The sequence below is a fragment of the Diplodia seriata genome (assembly GCF_021436955.1).
Source record: "Diplodia seriata strain FDS-637 chromosome Unknown scaffold_5, whole genome shotgun sequence".
In the NCBI taxonomy this organism is placed as follows: Eukaryota; Fungi; Ascomycota; class Dothideomycetes; order Botryosphaeriales; family Botryosphaeriaceae; genus Diplodia; species Diplodia seriata.
The window spans coordinates 3,188,674-3,208,465 of NW_027117312.1; the positions used below are offsets into that span (position 1 = coordinate 3,188,674).

At 57.8% G+C, this 19,792-nt stretch overlaps 9 protein-coding genes across 9 annotated transcripts; 5 read left to right on the forward strand and 4 right to left on the reverse strand.

Annotated features, from left to right (window-relative positions):
- Nucleotides 1–141: 141 nt before the first annotated feature.
- Nucleotides 142–655, reverse strand: SLS55_005912 (uncharacterized protein; the record flags this gene model as incomplete). The annotated part of the gene is made up of 2 exons (XM_066777353.1): nucleotides 142–391; nucleotides 438–655. 2 exons carry the CDS (start codon nucleotides 653–655, stop codon nucleotides 142–144), a joined length of 468 nt encoding a protein of 155 aa, XP_066633195.1.
- A 3,157-nt stretch (nucleotides 656–3,812) lies between these two features.
- SLS55_005913 (uncharacterized protein) lies at nucleotides 3,813–4,608 on the forward strand (the record flags this gene model as incomplete). The annotated part of the gene is given in 3 exon segments (XM_066777354.1): nucleotides 3,813–3,820; nucleotides 3,837–3,843; nucleotides 3,907–4,608. 3 exon segments carry the CDS (start codon nucleotides 3,813–3,815, stop codon nucleotides 4,606–4,608), a joined length of 717 nt encoding a protein of 238 aa, XP_066633196.1.
- Nucleotides 4,609–6,004: 1,396 nt separating this feature from the next.
- On the forward strand, nucleotides 6,005–6,482 carry SLS55_005914 (uncharacterized protein; the record flags this gene model as incomplete). Its single annotated transcript, XM_066777355.1, has 2 exons — nucleotides 6,005–6,009; nucleotides 6,110–6,482. 2 exons carry the CDS (start codon nucleotides 6,005–6,007, stop codon nucleotides 6,480–6,482), a joined length of 378 nt encoding a protein of 125 aa, XP_066633197.1.
- A 2,016-nt stretch (nucleotides 6,483–8,498) lies between these two features.
- SLS55_005915 (uncharacterized protein) lies at nucleotides 8,499–10,106 on the forward strand (the record flags this gene model as incomplete). The annotated part of the gene is made up of 2 exons (XM_066777356.1): nucleotides 8,499–8,504; nucleotides 8,559–10,106. The coding sequence occupies 2 exons, from the start codon at nucleotides 8,499–8,501 to the stop codon at nucleotides 10,104–10,106; spliced, it is 1,554 nt and encodes a 517-aa protein (XP_066633198.1).
- A 1,104-nt stretch (nucleotides 10,107–11,210) lies between these two features.
- Nucleotides 11,211–11,929, forward strand: SLS55_005916 (uncharacterized protein; the record flags this gene model as incomplete). The annotated part of the gene is made up of 2 exons (XM_066777357.1): nucleotides 11,211–11,218; nucleotides 11,296–11,929. 2 exons carry the CDS (start codon nucleotides 11,211–11,213, stop codon nucleotides 11,927–11,929), a joined length of 642 nt encoding a protein of 213 aa, XP_066633199.1.
- A 762-nt stretch (nucleotides 11,930–12,691) lies between these two features.
- On the forward strand, nucleotides 12,692–13,297 carry SLS55_005917 (uncharacterized protein; the record flags this gene model as incomplete). The annotated part of the gene is made up of 2 exons (XM_066777358.1): nucleotides 12,692–12,700; nucleotides 12,917–13,297. The coding sequence occupies 2 exons, from the start codon at nucleotides 12,692–12,694 to the stop codon at nucleotides 13,295–13,297; spliced, it is 390 nt and encodes a 129-aa protein (XP_066633200.1).
- Nucleotides 13,298–15,016: 1,719 nt separating this feature from the next.
- SLS55_005918 (uncharacterized protein) lies at nucleotides 15,017–16,620 on the reverse strand (the record flags this gene model as incomplete). Its single annotated transcript, XM_066777359.1, has 2 exons — nucleotides 15,017–16,583; nucleotides 16,613–16,620. The coding sequence occupies 2 exons, from the start codon at nucleotides 16,618–16,620 to the stop codon at nucleotides 15,017–15,019; spliced, it is 1,575 nt and encodes a 524-aa protein (XP_066633201.1).
- A 747-nt stretch (nucleotides 16,621–17,367) lies between these two features.
- Nucleotides 17,368–17,704, reverse strand: SLS55_005919 (uncharacterized protein; the record flags this gene model as incomplete). Its single annotated transcript, XM_066777360.1, has 2 exons — nucleotides 17,368–17,550; nucleotides 17,696–17,704. The coding sequence occupies 2 exons, from the start codon at nucleotides 17,702–17,704 to the stop codon at nucleotides 17,368–17,370; spliced, it is 192 nt and encodes a 63-aa protein (XP_066633202.1).
- Nucleotides 17,705–17,976: 272 nt separating this feature from the next.
- On the reverse strand, nucleotides 17,977–18,526 carry SLS55_005920 (uncharacterized protein; the record flags this gene model as incomplete). Its single annotated transcript, XM_066777361.1, has 2 exons — nucleotides 17,977–18,254; nucleotides 18,520–18,526. 2 exons carry the CDS (start codon nucleotides 18,524–18,526, stop codon nucleotides 17,977–17,979), a joined length of 285 nt encoding a protein of 94 aa, XP_066633203.1.
- Nucleotides 18,527–19,792: the final 1,266 nt, after the last annotated feature.

A 19,792-nucleotide genomic window follows, 5' to 3' on the forward strand; every position in this document is an offset into this window, starting at 1 on the left:
GAGCGTTGTACTTTTGCAGTCCGTTGGCGATCAGGCGCTTCTTCACCTGGCCAATGAAGTACCAGTTGAGCGCCGCATCATTCAGACCGATCAGCACCTTTGTAATCTTGTCCCAGACGTTGTTGACTTGGGTGAATCTGCTTAGGGGTCAGCATTGGCTTCAGTGACTCGGTGTGGGCAGACGTACTTTTCACCGACGCCCAGGTTTGCAGGCAGCCAGATGCAGAAGACGGAGATGTTGATGAGGGAGATGAAAATGACGGTTCCCCAGCGGATGGCGGTCAGGAGGCGGCTGTCCATGGATATGATGGCCACTCGGTTGACGATGATCTGGAGAATGAACTGAATCTCCAACACCCATGCCGCCAGGATGAAGACAAAGGTCGGTATTCTGCACGGCGTCAGTTGAGCGTCTTGGGGACAGGCGGAAGACGTACGATGGCGGAAGCACGCCCTCGAGGAACAGATAGGTCAGGATGGCAATGGTGAGGTTCGCAGCCAGCTCCAGCCACACCATCCACACGAACAAACTCCGGGACGGGTTGCGGTTCCGGGCGGTGATCTTGTAGGCATCCCACGCGGTCAGGTAGCCAAAGCCCAGGAAGAAGCCCAGGGCGATGGAGGCGACCTTGGTGTCGGTGGCGGAGGTGGCCATGGCTGGGGTAGGTTGGCGAGCGGGAGGGCCGGGGTGGCCGTCTGCGAGTCGAAAGGTGACGGGAAACAGGGCGACGCAGCGCGGGCACTCTTATGAGACGCGAGTGGGCTGGCCGAGTCTGGGTCGAGTCCCGGAGATGGACCGGGGCAATTAATGGGTGCAGTCGAGCGGTCCACTGTTCGGGCCTGGGATGTGTCGGTCCCTGGCGCTGAGCCACGAGGGCCGCTCGGGATGTTCCTGCATGTCTCCAGATGGCGGCAGAATGCGGCTAGAAGACGAAAAATCGGGCGAGGATGGGCTGCATGACGGCGCGTTAGCGAGGTGGGAATAATGCGGGGAGCAAACTGTTTCATCGGCGCATGGTTCGCCCAGCCTGCACGTGGAAGACGCGTACATTCTGCCAGGCTCACGAGACGGCGGCGTGGAGTCTTGACGCCGGCACCATGGTCGAACTTCGATAGTGCTTCCCCAGGTCTGGCGGACGCTTGCGGCATGGCGATAGTGGTTCGCTGGGCGGCGGATGAAGTAAACCCGATGGTGAAGGACATCCGAGACTAGAAGCGGAGGGCGTGCGCGCCGGTCTGGGCGCCCTGAACCGTGCGTGCCGGGCGTTCACCAGGCGAAACGGATGTCAGCGTTGCTGCGCCAGAGCCACCTCCATAAGCCGCTAGAGAAGACTCAGCCGGTCCGAAAACGCCCTGCCCCGAACCACGGAGGCGAGCCGGCAATTGACCCCGTGGCAACTGTCACACTCGTAGTAGGTAGGGGCGGTGGCGGGAGATTGGGGCAGGCACTTGGGAAGTTTTAGTGATGGGCGTGTCGGCTCGCTCCCGGCGTCGCAAGCAATAGCCGACACTGCCAGCTCGCGTAGCTCCACGTCCCTCGCGGTCCCCAAGTCCAAACACCATCATGTCGTAATCTCCGATTGGCAGCCACCCCTATTCCAATGAAGAGTGGCAGGGCGATCTCCAAGCATCCATGTTTCGTGCTGCTGACCGCTCCTACGCCTTATGCCTCCATTCCGCTCTCGTTTAGGCGTGCGGAGACGTGTTCGGGAGTTGGCCACGGTATGCTGATCACAAGGCCGCATGACGGATCAACACCAATATTATTTGGTCGTTTCTTGCGCGTGGCTAGGAGCACTTAGGATCTGCCGTGCCTTGCGCCAGCGGGATCAGCCCCAGACGCGCTCGCGGCCCGAGGGCCCAAGTTCCAACGGTCGGCAACGGCGCAGGATTCTTCTTATCGTTGGGTAGGGGCGCGGAAGCATTATTGAGATCCCATCATCTTACTAGCAGCTCGCTTCCCCGGCAGGATTGGGATGATCTTAACAATTCTCCGACGGAAGATAAAACACCCCACTGTTGGCCTCCTCTCTTAACGTCGTGCATGCCTCGTATCGACAAGGCTCCTCTTCGCGCACTCCTCACTGCTCGTCTGCTGGCGATCCAGGGTCGGCTGTGGAGAAGCGACGACGAATCACTACAGTGCACTGCCGACTTCGTCGTTGCGCAATCATCATTTCGCGGCCGGGATCCCCCTCCCGCTTACCCGACGTCCCTGTCACGCTATCGCCTTGCCACTGCTCCCCTTCATGCGACACGCATGACAACAGGTTTTCCTATCTTAAACCTTGGCCTCAGTCCCTGCTCCTGCGTCTATTCTCGTTGTCCCTTTTGCTGATCGTGGAGCTTGGCCTGGAGAAGTTTAGACGCGTGGGCCTGGTCGAAAACAAAGCCCCTGACGGCATCTGCCGGGCATCCACGCGAAGTCCTGCTGCTCCAAAGTCGGCGAGCCGTCTTCCACCCGTCCAGTACACGCGCAGTCGCAATAGAGTTGTCTCTATAAACGATCCGGGGCGATCAACGAGTCAGGCTGGCGACGGGTTGCGCCACTCGTATTTTCTTGACTCGCCGCAACACCAGGCCCGCTGCTTTTCGCCAATTTGCTGCCAATCAGCTGCGACATCTGTTTACTGGTCGCCTTGGCCTTGACTAGCAATAATCAATAATGCCACCCTTTCCCCAGATTCACGGTGATCTCCCACGCCTTGGCAAGCCTTTTGCATTAAACATGCCGCTTGTTCTTTGTATGACTCGTGCAAGGTCCATGAGTAGTCGAATAACAAAGCTGTCACCATACAGACGCTGTTCGGGTGCTCCCTCTGAATGGGTTTCTTACCTCGAAACGATTGGACCCCCGTAGTAGACGTTCCAAGTTTACTACCTACGTCTGCGATTACGGCAATCATATCTACTCCACTCACATCAAATGAAATGCAGTACTTTCGCATCTCAATGGAGGATTCAACAAGCGGTGAGAATACACAAAGTCTTACTACTAACCTCTGTAGATAGGCCTGATAAGCGCCTATACGTGAAACACAGAGCATCTTATCTGAAGATGACAATCCCATGCGCTGAATATACGAGCGACGTCGAGAGGGTCACGGGTCGGATAGCCGCCGGAAGCCCGCAACGGTTACGTAATCACCACCGCGCTTCACCTTGACCTTCACCCTCACCTTCACCTTCACCCAGCCATCTTGATCCAAAGACATATTTCGACACCATCATGCCGGCCGTCAAATTCGCATGCCCCCACTGCGAGAGCCAGTACACACGCAGGTGGGATCCACCCATCTCACGGTCCAGAACGAACCGGGGGGCCCCCAGCTCACATTAACAACGGCTGACGCAACCGCAACAAAACGCACAGGGACTCGCTCCGGCGCCACATCAAGCTGCATCACCGAGGCCGGGATCTGGCGCGTCTCAGGGCGGCCGCCGCGTGCGCCGCGTGCAAGGCGCGGAAGACGAGATGCTCGGGCGCCGCCCCGTGCGACTTTTGCCTGGAGAGAGGCGTGCAGTGCAAATACGACGACGACGAGGCCGACGACGAGCAGCAGCAGCAGCAGCAGCAGCAGCCACCGACGCAGAGAGCGCTTAGCAGCAATCAGTGGTCGCCTGAGATCGACCAGTATGTGACCGCGTACTTTGCGCGTTTCCACCCCACCTGGCCGTTCCTGCACAAGGCCAGCTTCAGCCCGCGGCGGGAGCTGCCGTTCCTCGTGCAGGCCGTCGTGATGGTCGGGCTGTGGGCCGCCACTCCGCACGAGCGGGGCGCCCGGCAGGCCGCCGTCAAGCTGCACGAGAAGATGCGGGCGTCCATCCTGGAGCAGCAGGTACGTATGCATTTCGAGAAACCGCCCGTTTTGCCGCACAGCCGTAGTTGATAACACGTACGGATAGACAAAATGGGACGTTTCGCAACAAGAACAACAACAACAACAACAAACGCCATGGCCCATCGGCACATGCCAAGCCATCCTGCTCTTCCTGATCTTCGGCAGCATGCTCGAGACGCGACAACATCAGGACGGCGACGCAGCAGCAGCAGCAGCAGCCGGTCCACCACCACGGCCAAGCCAGTACACGGCCACCGACCGCGCCATCCTCGTCGCCCTGGTCAAAAGCGCCCGCAAACGCGGCATGTTCAACTACGCCAAGATCGTCGCCCAGTGCAGCAGCACCACCACCACCACGACCACCACCACCGCCATCCCCGCCGCCGCCTCCAGCAGCGCCCTGCTCTGCGCCTGGACCGCCATCGAAGAAGCGAAGCGCTTCGCCGCCGCGCTGGACCAAGTCTGGCGGCTGCACGAGCGATCGGAAGACGACGACGACGACGACGACGACGACGACGCGGAGGGCGCCGGTCTGCTCGACGACGAGGATGAAGAAGGTGGGGACTTGCAGCAGATGCCGGCGCCCGACGCCGACTTCCTGTGGGACGCGAGCGACGAGGGCGATCTGCTGCGGCGCATTGGCGAGGAGCGGAGGCGCGGGGCGCGGACGGGGGAGAGCGAGATGCAAGTGCTGGGGACGAGCTGGGATGATATATTGCGGGAGTATGTCGGGCCCGCCGGCCAGGTGAGGACTGTGGGGCGATGAGGGTGTTGCGGCGGCTTTCGTTACCGGAGTAGTTGATGGAAGATTTCGTTTGGATGCCGAAGCCGGCGTGGCCTTGATTCACGATTGTCGCATTATCGCCGTGTGTGGTGCGCTCTGGTGGATTACGGATGCTTTCTCATCAGGTAGGACGACCCAAGTTCGGGAGTGGACATCACAGTCAGGCACGCTGCTGTTGTAGGCTACAATGAACGAGTGTATACCGTGACTGTGCCACCTCTTTTTATAAATAGAACAAACATCAGTAACAACACTCAGCCCTACACATGAGTACGGTCTCCTTTTGGCGAAGTAGGACGCCTTGTGGCTCTTAAGCTAATTGACGTCATGTACTTTTCCTGTTTTCGTCCTGATCGGCTCTGATGTGAGATCGAGCATTTGCGCCGAGGCGCCGCTTGCCAGCATACCCCAACCATCTTTCCCGGCTATCTGCTGAGCGGGGAAACGTGACCATTGATCAGCTACCTTAAGGGTTGGTCAAGCAGCTGATAGGGCTGCATTTCTTGTGGTACCTGAGAACGCGCACTTCGATCGACAGATTGACTGTTTGCCTCTTCTAGTTAGTCTTCGTCAGCGGCTCCAGTTCCATTGGCCCCCAAAGCGGCGAAGGCTGTGCCTCAGCTGGAGCTTTCATTCCCAAAGGAAGATGCATAAATACCAATATCTGTGGAATTGTTCCGGAAACAACGAGCTCAATAGCGAGCTCTCTTTGACATCATGTTTTCTCGCCTATTCTTTGCTGTTGCGGCCGCCGGCCTGCTTTTCTGCCCTGGTTCTGCTGCCGCCAAGAAACCAAACATTGTCATGATCATGAGCGATGATCAAGACTATCATCTCGGCTCGTTGGACTACCAGGACGCCGTCCAAAAGGAGATCATTTCCGAAGGTGTTCTCCTCACCAACCACTTCGTCACCACTGCTCAATGCTGCCCGAGTCGTGTGTCATTCCATCGAGGCCAGATGGCACACAACACAAACCACACTGACGTGAAGAGCATTGGGTGAGTATGGAAAGTTCCACTTGTCGTGGCCGAACTGACATTCCGGGAACAGCGGCGGGTATTCCAAGTTGCTTGCGTCCCGCGAAGACGAGGACTATCTTCCACACTGGCTGAAAAAGGCCGGCTACCAGACAGAGTGTAAGCGTGCGGAAAGAGTGCGGGCAACAAAGGCTGACGCAAGACGCTGCAGACATTGGCAAGTTGTTCAACGGGATCAATCTCGCCAACTACTCCCCCAAGCCAAAAGGCTGGGACTACACTGACATCCTGGTGCGTTCTCCCTACTCCCACGGACGAAAGCATGCTGATGACTCCAGCTTGCCCCATACATCTACTCCTACAACAACGTAGTCATGTCAACAAACGGCGAGCGCCCAATGCGGTACCCGGGCTACCACCAGACAGACATTCTCCGAGCCAAAGGGTGCGCGCGCCCTCTCTCCCTGCCCAGCTCCCCCACCTGCTTACCACCCCAACCTCAGTCTCGCGCGACTGGACCACCTGACGGCGCAGGACTCGCCATTCTACCTCACCATCGCGCCGACGAGCCCGCACGTGCAAGAATCCGACCTCCCTGTCCCCCTGCAGCGCCACGCGCACGACTTCGCCAACGCAACGGTGCCCATGCCCAAAGGCGGCAACTACAACCCCGGCGACAACTACACGGCGCAAAAGGTGAGCTGGCTACGGAACCTGACCAGCCTGAACGAGGAGCAGGTGGCGCGCACGCACGAGCACTACCGGCACCGGCTGCGCGCGCTGCAGGGGCTCGACGAGATGGTGCACGACGTGATCGCGAAGTTGAACGAGACGGGGGCGTTGGACAACACGTACGGTAAGCTTACATGCTTGTAACGATCGCCTCCCCGTCCGACTGACGTGCGGCCGCCAGTCATCTACACGACCGACAACGGCTACCACCTCGGCAACCACCGCGTGCCAGCAGGCAAGTCGCTGCCATACATCGAAGACACCAACATCCCCTTGGCGATCCGCGGTCCGGGCATCCCCGCAGGCAGCACATCGCGGACGCCGAGCACGCACGTCGACATGGCGCCGACGTTCCTCGACATAGCAGGAGTAGCGGCGGGCGACATGCCGGGCTTGCTCGACGGGCGGAGCCTGCTGCGCGAATGGCAGAGCCCCACGACGACGACGACGGCGGCGGTGGGGTCTCCGAGGGAGATCGTCAACATCGAGTTTTGGGGGGGCGCGGGGATCGAGGGGCCCGCGACGGACGGGGCGAAGCTAGAGGCGGCAAAGGCGAACAGCTACAAGACGCTGCGGGTGGTTGGGGAGGGCGAGGCGTGGTTGTTTTCGCGGTGGTGCACGCACGAGACGGAGCTGTACGACACGATTGTGAGTAGTGACTGATTCAACGAGACTATATCCTCGCAACGACAAACGCGACTGGACAGGACGGGACAAGACGAGCACGCGCTGACACGCAAACAGAACGACCCCTACGAGCTCACCAACCTCGCCCACTCCCCCTCCCACGCGCGCCTCATCGCCCGGCTCAACGCTCTGCTCCTGGTAACCAAATCGTGCGGGCGCGGCACGTGCCGTAACCCCTGGTCCGCTCTTCATCCCTCCTCCAACACCTCGCGTCCCATCCTAAACCTCTCCGACGCCATGGCCCCCTCGCACGACGCCTACTTCGCGTCTTTTCCCTCTGTCGACTTCGGGGAGTGCATGGACTACCAGTACGCGCCGAACGAGGGGCCGTTTTACCCGGCGAGGAACGCCAGCGACGACGGGCAGCTGTTGGGCGGGGCGTGGCGCGCCGATACGGACGACTTCTTCGTGTGGGAGGCGCGCGGGGCGGCGCCGGTGGTGGGCAGCGGCGAGCACTACGGGAACGCGTCGCAGCGGCACGTCGGGGTGGCGGCGGTCATGGCGGGCGCGAGGGAGCTGACCGACGGGCAGTTGGGGACGAGGGTGAAGTGCCATGTTGCGAGCGGGGGTTGCGTTGATGTGTAGGAGGGAATTTTTGGGAGGGGGGATATGGGTTTGGGTGATGCTATATACATACGCGTCTGATGCCGGTCATTCGTTTGTTCTCTTTTTTAGGCACTCGAATATAGACTCCTTGGTCTCGGCTATCCGGAGCCAGCCCGTGAGACGTTGAGGTTTCGGAGGTGCCACGCGAGGTGTAAGGTGGTTCAGCGGCAGACAGATCAGATGAAGTGTGTCGACTAGTGGAAGATTGCCTTTAATGCCGCCCTCGGAGATGTGAACAAAGACATGAAAACGTACAGCTCCTTCGTGCAGCCGATGGCTAGCGTGGATCTGTTTTTTACTTATGTCATGGGTAGTTAAAGCTATCGTCCGGACGAGAATATCGAATTAAAAATTCTATATACACGTCCGAACGATAGCTTTAACTACCTACGTATTGTTTTTTTCTTTTCCTCTAAGAACGAGCTAAGGCATAGTTACGCCATGTTCTGCTATTCTTCGCGCTAGCCATCGGCTGCGAGAGGGGGCTGTAGAGCATTGGCAGCCTTCGCCCTAACGCATTGCCCCACGGACTACTACATGATGGTTATATAGAAGTATCGGACAGAAAAGCTAGTATGTCGGATGCTATGCATTGATCTGGTCGACCATGTTCAGTCGCAGGAACAGGCGAAGCCAGCCAAGACGGGCCAAGAATCGTCAAGGCGGAAGTCGGCAATGGCTGTGCCTCTCCGCCCACTCACACCACGAACTGGAGCCGCCATCGGGAAGAGGTCTTGGCTGATGGCGTGCGAGCCTTGTGGTGTTCTTTTGTCGGAAAGGCTGTGAAAACGTGGTATAAAACGCCAGCTCGACCTGCATTCCGCCTACCGCATTCTCGGGTCCGAATTCCCTCCCCGCACTATAAACATGGTGGTCATACAATACCTCAAGAAATCAGGCGCTTTTTTTGCTCCACCTCCTCAAAAGTCAGACGATGGACGTGATCAATGGCCTTCGCGGGCCGCGTTCCTGCTCGCCGCCATGGGAGGCTGCGCAGGCCAAGGCAACTTGCTACGCTACCCTTCCGTCGTCTACAACAACCACGGTCTCCAATGGTTTATTCCTTACCTTCTGGCTGTTTTCCTGATTGCCATCCCGTCACTCATCCTGGAAATATCCATTGGCCAGGCATATCGAGGCGGGACCCTCATGGCATTCAACAACATCAACAAGCGACTGAGAGGCGTTGGTTTGGGCCCCGTTTTCGTAAGCTTCATCGTCGTCCAGTATTTCACCGTGAATTTGGCCTGGATCATGTCCTACTTCCGCCATTCCTTTACGAGCCCTCTCCCGTGGGAGGGTCGGATCGAAGAGTTCTATTGGAACAGTGTCATTCACAATGCCGATTCGATTGAAGGCAGCTTGGCCCCGGGAAACAACCAGGTGGCAGAATATACTCGCTATCCCGGCACCGCTGTTATCGGAGAGACGGTCGGCTGGAGCATCTTCATCTGGTTCCTGATCTGGGTCTCGATATTCCGCGGGGTCGGTCTCACTGGCCGCGTCGTGTATTTCACCATGGGACTTCCGATTGTCACGACCATCATCTTCGTTGGACGCGCCCTCTCCCTCGACAATGCTGGAGAAGGCGTCAGGCTTCTATGGGCGACTTGGCGAAGCGACCAGCTGGCAACCGGCACATTGTGGCAGACGGCCGTTGGGCAGGTCTTCTTCTCTACCGGAATCGGCTTCGGCTACTTCACTTCCTACGCATCGTACAATCAAAAACACTCCAACGCTGTCATGGATGCGGTCCTCATCTGCGGCAGCAATGTCCTGTTCGAGAACTTTGCAGCCTTTGCCGTGTTTGGAGTGGTCGGATACCTTCGAAGGTGGCCGGAGGATGGCGTCAGATTGGGGGCTTTCGTCGTGGGCTTCTTGACGCTTCCAGAAGCCGTGCTTCAGATGCCGGGCGCCAATTGGTGGGCCATTCTTCTGTTCTTCACCCTCGTGGTCCTCGGATTCAGCTCTGCATTTGTCATGCTCGACACTGCCGTAACGTTGGCTGTTGACTCCGGACTCAAGTTCTCGCGTCCTGTTATTGTCACCGCGCTGACCTTGCTGTCGTTCCTCATGTGTCTTCCGTATTGCACAGAGTTCGGCTACTACCTGCTCGACGGCATCGACCGATGGATCAACAACGTGGCTCTCATTTTCGTGGTCTGGTCCGAGGTCGTTAGCGCTACTACCGTCTATCGCTGGGCCGATGTCGTCGGTCAAACCGGCTTGCCTGCCTTCAGCACCTACAATGTTGGATACTTTGGGGGACAGGTTATTGGAATCTCGGTCGCGCACGGCTTGGAAGACCCCCGGGCGGGAGCTGGTGCTGGATTCGGCTTCTACATTATCTGCACTCTCGCATCTATTCTCATCGCGAAGACACCCGATTCCGGCGCACCGGGCTTTTGGAGTGCCAACGTTCTGCTCAGCCGGTTCTGGTACTTGGCATTCTACTCTGTAAGACTCGGTCCTTGATGTGCCGTGCCAACTCAGCTAACCTATGCTCTGCAAGGGAAATCAATTGCGTCGTGACCTCAACGTGGTCGTCGGTGGCGGCAGGAACTGGAAGATTCCTGCTTTCCTGCCTCTTCTCCTCAGATACGTGAGCGGGCCAACACTAGCCATCATCTTCAGCTTCGCCTATCCCGAGTTCCACTCGCTTCGTTACGATCCAATGATGATAGCCGGCTTCATCCTCTCGCATCTCTGCCTCCTCATGATTGTTCTCGGCTTCATCATGCCGAGATACTACGAGTGTTTCGTGCCGCCGCACCGAAGGGACGAGGGGACGGAGGTCACGGTTGTCAACTGGACCAAGGGAGAAGACGCAACCAGTGTGTAATGTGACCAAATGGTAGATCGGCACAGCAAAGGCCAAAAAAGAATTGATTGAAAAGACTTGCCTAAACTAGATCCGTTTTTGGATATAGGTGGACGGCACCAGGGCTTCTGTTCGCAAGGCTGAACATGGATCTGCCGGCCACTAAACCTACTTCTGCGGCTCTGTTTGCCTTTCTTGCGAAGCTTATCGCCCTAGTATTCTGGAGACTGGGGAGATCGCCCGTATCGGGCACTAGTCTCCGGAGCTAACTTGAGGATAGGGAGTTTACTCTGTAGATGATCGTGGTATGCCATACAAAGGCGGCCTAATGCTGACCTCGCATGTGTAGCGTTGCGCGCACCCTGGCATGGCCACGTCGCGATTCTTACCCCCACTTTCTGAATCGGTGGCAATGTTGAGCTTGCAACGACGCTTCCCGGCAGTTTTCTCTTGTTAAGCTCACCCATTAATTCAATTGTAAAAACGCATGGCGAGGCCTGGTTGAGACGCACAGTGGCCATGGTCGCGAAAACTATACCTTCGTGCGTAGAGCGGGGTTGGTTACAGGGTACTTCGATCAAGCCAGGGACGGGACGCGGGTAATCAATAGTCGTCGCGTAGCAGAAATCCCTTCCTGTTTCGGCTTCACCTTGCTTACGCAGTCGCCAAACGAATCATGGCGATGGGGGCCAAACTGGAATCCCGGTCTGGGTTGACCCCAGCTTGAGCAGCTATTTAACTACAGGGAAAACAACAGAATGTCGGCGTCGCCTGCACCAGTTCTTTTGCCCTCAGAACTCACACCACCGCTTGATTTCTCGCAGCCATGGAAGAGAACAGCAGCCTTCCGGTGCCGGAGAAAAAGACCATCAATGTCGCACTGCTTTCCCAAGATGAGGCCGACAAGCTTCGATCCCAAGCCCTCAGTTCCGACCGAGACACGATCCCGCCCGGGTACTTCTCCAGCATCCGCATAGTGGGGACGTTCGTGGGCATTGCGCTGGCACTTGTCGCCACGTACTTTGCGTATCAAGCCGGTGCAGCCGTCATCATCAGCATCAACGAAGACATCGGCCCCAGCGAGAACTCGTCCCTCTTTGCCATCGTGTGGACTGCGGCCCAGCCCATCTCCATCTTGCTGTTCGGCTCCCTGTCCGACCGGTTCGGCCGGCGCAACTGGGCCCTGGCCGCCAACGTGCTGGGCATCGTGGGCGCCATCGTGGCCTGCACCGCCAAGACCATGAACACGCTGATCGGCGCCATGGTCCTGCTTGGTCTTGCGTCTGGTGTCCCGGCGTCGTATCCCCTCTTGACCGGCGAGCTGGCCACCAACAAGGGCAAGTTCCTGGCCACCATCACCGTCGTCGTGCCCAACGTCATCGCCACCGGCTTTGGCCCGTACATCGGGCAGCGCCTGGTCGTCTACTCTAGCTGGCGCTGGATCTTCATCATCTACATCATCATGATGGGTGAGTAGAGCTCGGTCTGCGTGGGCTGCTGCATGCTGACTCTCATCACAGTCCCGGCCACCGTCTGCTGGTATCTTTGGTACCATCCGCCGACGTTTGTGCAGCTCCACGGCCATAACTTCAAGCGCACGGAGGCTCTCAAGCACATCGACTACCTTGGCGTCTTGTTGCTGACGGCAGGCTTGACGCTGTTCCTGCTGGGTGTCTCCTGGGGCGGCACCACAACGGCATTGACGTGGGACTCGGCCCGCATCCTGGGCCTTCTGATTTCAGGAATCATCTGCTGCATCGCCTTTGTCATCTACGAGTGCCTCGTTCCGGCATCGCCCATCGTCCCCATGCGCTTCTTCAAGGACGTGCGCGGCTTTGCCTGCATCAACGTCATGTCGGCCGTCTTCGGCTGCATCAACATCGCCTTCTTCATCCTCTGGCCCTCGCAGGTCATCCACATCTTCGGCAGCACCGGCAGCTGGCAGGAGACGGCGTGGATGAGCTGCACCGTCAACTTCGGCATCTGGGCAGGCATCATCATGTAAGCACACGGCAGAACGAAGGCACGAATGAACCACCCGCTGACCCACTCCCTCGGCGAAAGCGTGGGACCGCTGTACCACATCATCAAGCACATCCGCTGGCAGCTGGTCGTGGCCACGGCCTGGATGTCCGTCTTCCTCGGCGTCATCACCACCTTCAACAGCGGCCAGCGCCCCGCCGCCATCGCCGTCTCGTTCCTGTCCTGCCTGCCCATCGGCTGGGGCGAGGTCGTCACCATGCTGCTCGTCCAGTACCTCGTCGACGACCGCGACCTCGGCGCCGCCTTCGGTACGTCACTCTTCCCTCCTCCTCCCTCCTCCCTCCACACATCCCGACCATATATCCCTCGCATACATCGCTAACCGAAAACAAACACAGCCGTCACCTCCGCCAACCGCACCATCCTCGGCTGCATCTTCACCTCCGTCTTCTCCGCCATCCTCACCAACAAGCTCCCCCAGCAACTCCAAGCCGTCCTCGTCCCCCGCGCCCTCGCCGCCGGCCTCGACCCGTCCGCCGTCCCCGCCGTGCTCGCCGCCGTCGCCAGCGCCAACGCCACCGCCCTCGCCCAAGTCCCCGCCCTCCGAGCCGACCCGCACCTGCTCGCCGTCGTCAACAAAGGGGCCAGCGACTCCTGGGCCGGCGCGTATGCGTACGTCTATTACTGCGCCCTGGCCCTGGGGTTGTGCGCGCTCGGAGCCGCGTGCTGGACGAGGGATATGGATCGCTATTTGACCGGGCATATCTCCAGGCAGATTTATGAGAGGGGCGAGGGCGGCGTGGATTTGTTGGAGAGGGAGGATGTGGCGGCGCAGCTGGATGGGGGGAGGAGGGAGGCGTAGGGTGGGGTTTTGCGGTGGTGATGGTGTGGTGGGATGGGATGGGGTGGGGAGGTTTGGAGGTAGGGCGCGGTTTTGGGATGGCGCGGGAGCGGCGGCGGGGGGATGGAGCTAGACACGGGGTGCGCACGTCTGCGGGCGGAAGAGGGGCGGTCGTCAGGTAGAGCGGGGTTCTGAATCCGAAGTTGGAATGCTTTGAAGTCTGGTCATCGCTTGTCCGATGCGCCGCCAAAATGCCACCCGGGCCATTGAGCCTAGCTTCCCTGTCCCTCGTGTCCTTTCGTGGGCTCTTACGGAGAGAAAAGCAGCGGGACGTCGGCCGGGCTCGCGGCGACCATGCCGGCAATCATGGCCGTCACCAGCGCCGTGCCGATCTCCGTCTCTCCCGGCGTCCACCCCAGCTCGACCGGCAAGCGCTCGTTCCCTGCAACCCCCAGTCAGTCAACGCCTGTCGCTGGAAACCATCAAGGGCGGAGACAGAGATGCCAACAACTTACTGAAGAAATACTCAAAGAACTCCCTGTTCGCCCCCGGCTCCTCGACGCTGCCCCACACCAGCATCATCATCACGCTCTCGCCCACCATGATCGGCAGGCTCGCCGCCGTGATGCTGAACTCCGGGTTCGCCTTGCTCATGTCGTACGCGTGCCGCGCCCGGGCGGCCGCCGTCGCGTTGACGCCGAGCACCGTGTCGTTGCTGCCGTAGTACGAGAGGTAGTTGGCGAAGGTGGCGGCGTCGAACGCGTTCGACCCGTCGAAGTACATGTCCCGCCGCGAGAGACTGCCGTCGTGCTCGAGGACGTTGTGTTTGTGCAGCATGTCGAGGTCGAACCACTGGTGGTGTTGGCGTTGGGCTCGGAGGGATCGAGTGGATGTGGCCGCGGGGAAGGGGACGGTCTTTACTTACTGTCGCGTTGGGAGCTGGGTTCGTCTTGAGACCGCCGTTGAAGAAGGTGGTTGCCAGGGCTGGGGAGATGTTCATGGCTTCTCCGAGAGCGTTGATGGCTTTGTCGAGGGTGATGTTGCGGCCGTTGTGGGGAAGGAATTCATGGTTGGCTAGTGTGTTAAGGACGGGGCAAGGAGCGCGCACTGTCGAGGCGCGGGGAATTAGTATACGCTTCTTGGAGTTCGAGGGAGCATGTATTCACCGTCGTCTTCTCCCGGGGCAGTCCAAGTGAAGTGGTGCGGCTTTAGAGAGCCGTCCCTGGCCTTGTTTGGATGCGAAGCAAGATGCGTGAAGCCGAAAGCAACCGGCAGAAGGCAAGTGGCAAGTCCAATGGAGAAGTGCATTTTGTGGTTTGAATTAATTTATCAAAATCCAAATGGAAAGCAAAAAAGCGAGAGTAAGAACAGAACGTTGCTACGTCTACGTTAAAGCGGAAGTGCAGCTTTAATATATGGACGCAAAAGCCTGGACTCACTAGGCTTTCTCCTTCCGCTTGGACTACATACGCTAACACCATGTGAAAGTAGCAAACACAACCGAGGAGTATCCCAGTGTACGGCCGCAAGCCCAGTACATCATCCGTTCTGACCGTGTTCGGGAGCTCGCCAAGACTATGCGCGTTCGAAGGCATCCCGCTTGGGTGTGGCGTGGCTCGTATTACTTTCGAGCCGCGGCTGATTGGGCGAAAGCGAAAAACACCTTGTGCACGCACCAGCATCAGGCCGCCGTGCTCGGGCATCCGTCGTCCTCCGCATCTCCTGTGTTTTAAACATCCATTAGTAGCTGCTCTGGGCTGCGAAGAAGTCCTCAATCAGCCCGACAACCTCGTCTGACCCCACAGGAACCGCACCCCACACCGGGCCGCCCAAGTGCATGGCCGTCTTGCTTGAGTTGGCCTGGGTGGCCGGCTCCCACACGGCCAAGTCGCCGCCGTTGGGGTCGCCGTTCTTGATGAAGTTGACCCAGTAGTGCGACAGGGTCGTGGCAACGGTACGGTCCAGGCTGGTCCAGTTGAGCGCCTCGTTCTGCAGCGTTGTGCCCCACGGGATGTTGTCGAAAGCGTAGTTGAGCTCGCTGCCGTGGAAGGCACCGGCGCTCTGGCCCGGCGGAGCATGTGTCCAGTAGTACGTGTAGACGTTGCTCTTGGCGCCACCCGCCACCCAGTCCTTGACCCAGCCCATTGTCGACACAAGGCTGGTGTTCCGGTAGTAGTTGTTGGTCTGCATCGCCGCATCCTCGGCCGTGTGGGCGGGGAACAAGTCGAAGAACCTTTCAAACAGGCCGAGTGGCTCGAAGAGGGCCTTGTTGGTGGAGTTGTAGGCGCTGACGTTCGTTGAAGCGGCCGGCGAGGAGGCACCGCTCTCGTCCTTGTTGTTCCCCGTCATGACGGGCACGTCGTTCTGCGAGCGGTTGGCCAGGAGTTGGGCATACGTGTGCGGCAGCACGTAGCCGTCGACGACGGGCCGGTAGAGCGGAGGCTCCTGGTAAGCCGGGTTGCCGTCGAACATGGTGCCCGCAAAGATGGTGTCTTGGGTGGTTCCAGTGCTCAGAATGGTCTCGACAGACAGGTTGCGGGCTTCTGCGATGGTGCTAACGTTGAGCTCCGAGAAATACGTGATGCCTTCGGCCAGGGCGGCGCTCATGTTGCGGTGACTGCTGGCCAGAGAACCAGTCAAGGGATCGTGCGGGTCCCGGGCACCGCTTTCAGCAATGGCGCCCTGAAACAGGCCGGCGGACAGAGGGGAGTAGACATGCGTGAGGGCGGAGCCGGCGCCAGCCGACTGGCCTCCGATGGTGATCTGGCTGGGGTTTCCTCCAAAGTTCTGGATGTTCTCGTTGGTCCAGTGAAGCGCCGCAATCTGGTCGTGGATGCCCCAGTTGCCCGAGGGAATGCCCGCGTCCGCAGTCAGGTCGGGATGCGCAAGGAAGCCCAATGCGCCGAGCCGGTAGTTGACGGTGACCACGACGACGCCCTGAGATGCGAGGCCAGAGCCTTCATACGTCAAGGCCGACGATGACCCGCCCGAATAACGGCCACCGTAGATCCAGAAGTAGACGGGGTAGTTCGACGTTGTCGTGAAGTTGGCAGGGGTATAGATGTTGAGGAACAAGCAGTCCTCGTCCCCAGAAACAGCGCCCCCGCCAAATGGAGATGACGTTTGAGGGCACTCGGGCGGATATTCGGTGGCATTCCGGATTCCGGTCCAGGTGTCCGGGTGCGGCGGATGTGCCCACCGGTATTCGCCTGTCGGCGCATTCGCATATCGGATTCCTTTGAAGACGTTGACACCGGGAACGTAGTCGGAGGTCTGGGGCCAGTCAGTATGGGAGGGCATCTCAGTGCTGCTCAAGTAGCTCACCGTGCCGCGGACGTAGCCATTGTGGGTTTCGACCACTGGGCTCGACTCAGCCGCAGCAGAACCGAGCAGAATTGCCCCTGCAAGGGCGTTGAGAAAGAGCGGATGCATTTTGCTGGTCTAATTAAGGAGCCCTTCGATGGTACTTATGCGCCTCCACGCCAGAGAGCCAAAGCATCATGGCCATGGCTGTTTCGTCAGTGGATGACGCGGCTTTGATATTAGAGTCCTGTGCTAAAGACAATACCCTACTATCCCTGATGTTTGTACTATACGTCGGACTTAAACGCTCGGAGATCGACCTTTAGCAAACGGATTTTAGAAACATCGGAGCGCCCTAACTGCAGATCGCCGCGTCCCGCTGCAGGAATTGGATGTTCCCCGCTTAATTCTCCAAATCTCCTAAGGGTCCATGTACCCAGCTTCCGTAAGCTGAAACTCACCTTCCCTCATGGGCCCAAGCACGCCGAAAGTATGCAGGGGGGAGAGAAAGAAAAATCACCCAGCATTGAGACTCCGCCGAGAGAAGTTAAGATGCTGCCGATCTGTTACGACGGCATATGCTGCTGTGACACAGCCGCATGCAGTGGCCCTGATTTGGGGTGGTAGTAAGCTCGGACTTGCACGTAGGCCTGATATTTGTAAAGAGCATTTTGATTGGCGAATTCTAAATACTCGGACTAACCCCTCTGGGAACTCCTCACCACAAAACGTATTTGCACAAACACGACAAGCAACTAGCAACCCAGCAGATTCCTTCAGAATCCCGTCTACCACGGGCGGCAAGAGCCATTGTACAGCTTCTGTCCGTCCGTTTCAAATTCAGGAACGTTGACGGAGAAGAACTTGCCAGTGTCCGTGGCAGTGACGCGGAACACGATCTCCGAAATTCCATTGACGCTTTGTTCGATAGTCAGGTGGGCATGCTCGGTGCCGAGTTCTGTCTTCACCCACTGTATTGCAGGTCAGCACAAGACACGGATAAGTGGGGAAATCCGGATGCAGTGGAAAAGAGGGAGCTCGGAATGCACAACTTACACCAGGGCAGATAGCAACAAAGGTGAAGCCCTCATCAGCCAGTGCAAGTGAGTACTGTACGGTGAGCATGTTAAGTGCAGCCTTGGAAACTTTATATGCGGGCGAAGGATTGTCGCCGAAGTAAGGGGCCATGGTCATGGAGCCAAGAGTCGAGGACCTCAAGCGTATGTCAAAATTATCTATAGTAGCAACGGTGCAGAGCAAAACAACGTACATGTTGAAGACTTTCTTAAGAGTGCCCTTTCGGAGCAGCGGCAGGAAAGCACTGGTGACGTCGTGCACCCCAATAACGTTCATCCTGAATGTCTCGCCGAGGTCCGTCCTGTTCGAGAGCTGTTAGTCTACGGCATGGCCACCGATGTTCTTGATACGTACATTTCTTCAATACCTTGGGGGCCGTAGTTCATGATGCCTGCGTTGTTGACAAGCACGTCAAGTCCTTTGCCGCCGAGGGTGTTTTCAACAGCTTTGGCGGCCTCCTTCGCGCTCTGTGGAACAGTCACATCGAGCTGTACGAACTCAACCCGACCAGCAGACTCTTGGACCAGCTTCGCCAGAGCGTCGTTCTGCTTGCGACCAGTGGCAAAGATCTTGCTGACTTCTGAAGCCGGCTTGGATGCTAGTAGAGTGGTCAAAGCGAAGCCAAGGCCCCGGGTAGAGCCAGTGATCAAGTAAGAGGCCATTTTGTTGTGTAGCGGAAGTCAATGAGCGTCAGCGAGGAATTCAATGAGGAAGAGAATGGTAGATTGTAAGGCGAAGTGCAAACAACGGATGTAAAGCTCTTGATTTTTATACATCCACTCGAAGCACATCATATTCGGAACGGACGAACTCATGGAGTTAACTTAGTAATTCAACGGCCTTCTGGTATACACCGGACTTACCGGACATTTTAGACAAAGTTCCGACCGAGCTTTTTAGGTTAGTCTGAACTTTGAGCGATTGTAGAACCTAGCTCGGGTGGCCTCGCAACAGAGTCATGGTGTACCCGAATACGAGACTGACAAATCTGCGCCGTGGAAGTCGTGATGCGGCTGTCAGTTCTCTTGTACTGACTAGAATCTTACGTCTTAGTGAAAAGAGGCCGAGGAGAAAGACATGCCGCCCACAATGAACCAACCTTAAGTGGCACGCAAAATCGAGGGCGTGGACTAGACACTTTAGGACGCGGATCCGCACGTTAGAGATCTGACCACGCGAAAGCTCATCAGCACATCCCCTAGGATAGGTGCAGGCTATTTGGGTCGACCGTCTCCGCCATCATCTCCATCGTCGGGGCACTGAATCATGCCAGGAATGCGTGGGCAAAGCAAGCCATCTCCAGATGTGGCACACCTTTCATCACTACAACTTTTGGCGTGAGATTACACAGCAAGACGGTAGTAGAGGAGATGAGCTTAAGAGGATAGTGTTTAGTGAGATTCCAGGTTGCGTAAATTCATGCGATACAACGTCGGCTTTATCGCACTCCTACGCCAGGCGCACTCGAAATGAGGGGCTGTGGGAGAATGCGGAGGGGTTCTTGAGGCAGAGGCTGGGGGACGGCAGCGTGCCGCGGTAGACAACCGCAATGGTTGGGTCAATCCTGAAGACTTGACTCCTATGCCACAGTGCATCGCCCGGCCACGTGCGGCGCCGCCTGCTGGACATCTTGGGGATCAAGTCCGTGCCGCGCGGCAACACCTTCATTGTCATCTCAAAGCCTAGGCAGTTGAAGCGTATGTCCGGACATGAATGTCCGGATTATCTGGCAAAAAACATATCCGGATATAATCTTCCCTCTCTTTGTTGCGATATTAAGATAACGGACCTCAGAAAATTCAAGCTAACAGCCACACAGGAATCAGCTACGTCACTTCGAACGAGGTCAGCATCGACAAAATCGAGGTCATTAGGAGTCTAGCGACCTGCCGCATGCAAGGGCAGTTACACAGAGGATTGCACCGATTGGAGCTGCTGGGGATACCGCGAGATGAGAAGCTGTCAACGCTGTCATTGGCATGCCGGTTGGCTGCGACCATCCACCGCGTGGTCAAGCCGCCATGCGACCAGGAGATGAAGAAGAGCGTCGGCGGAAATGCTGTTTAGGAATGTCCCTCCGGAAGATCATACAGTACATGATGCCGCATTTCGCAAGCACCAACCAACCGATCTGTT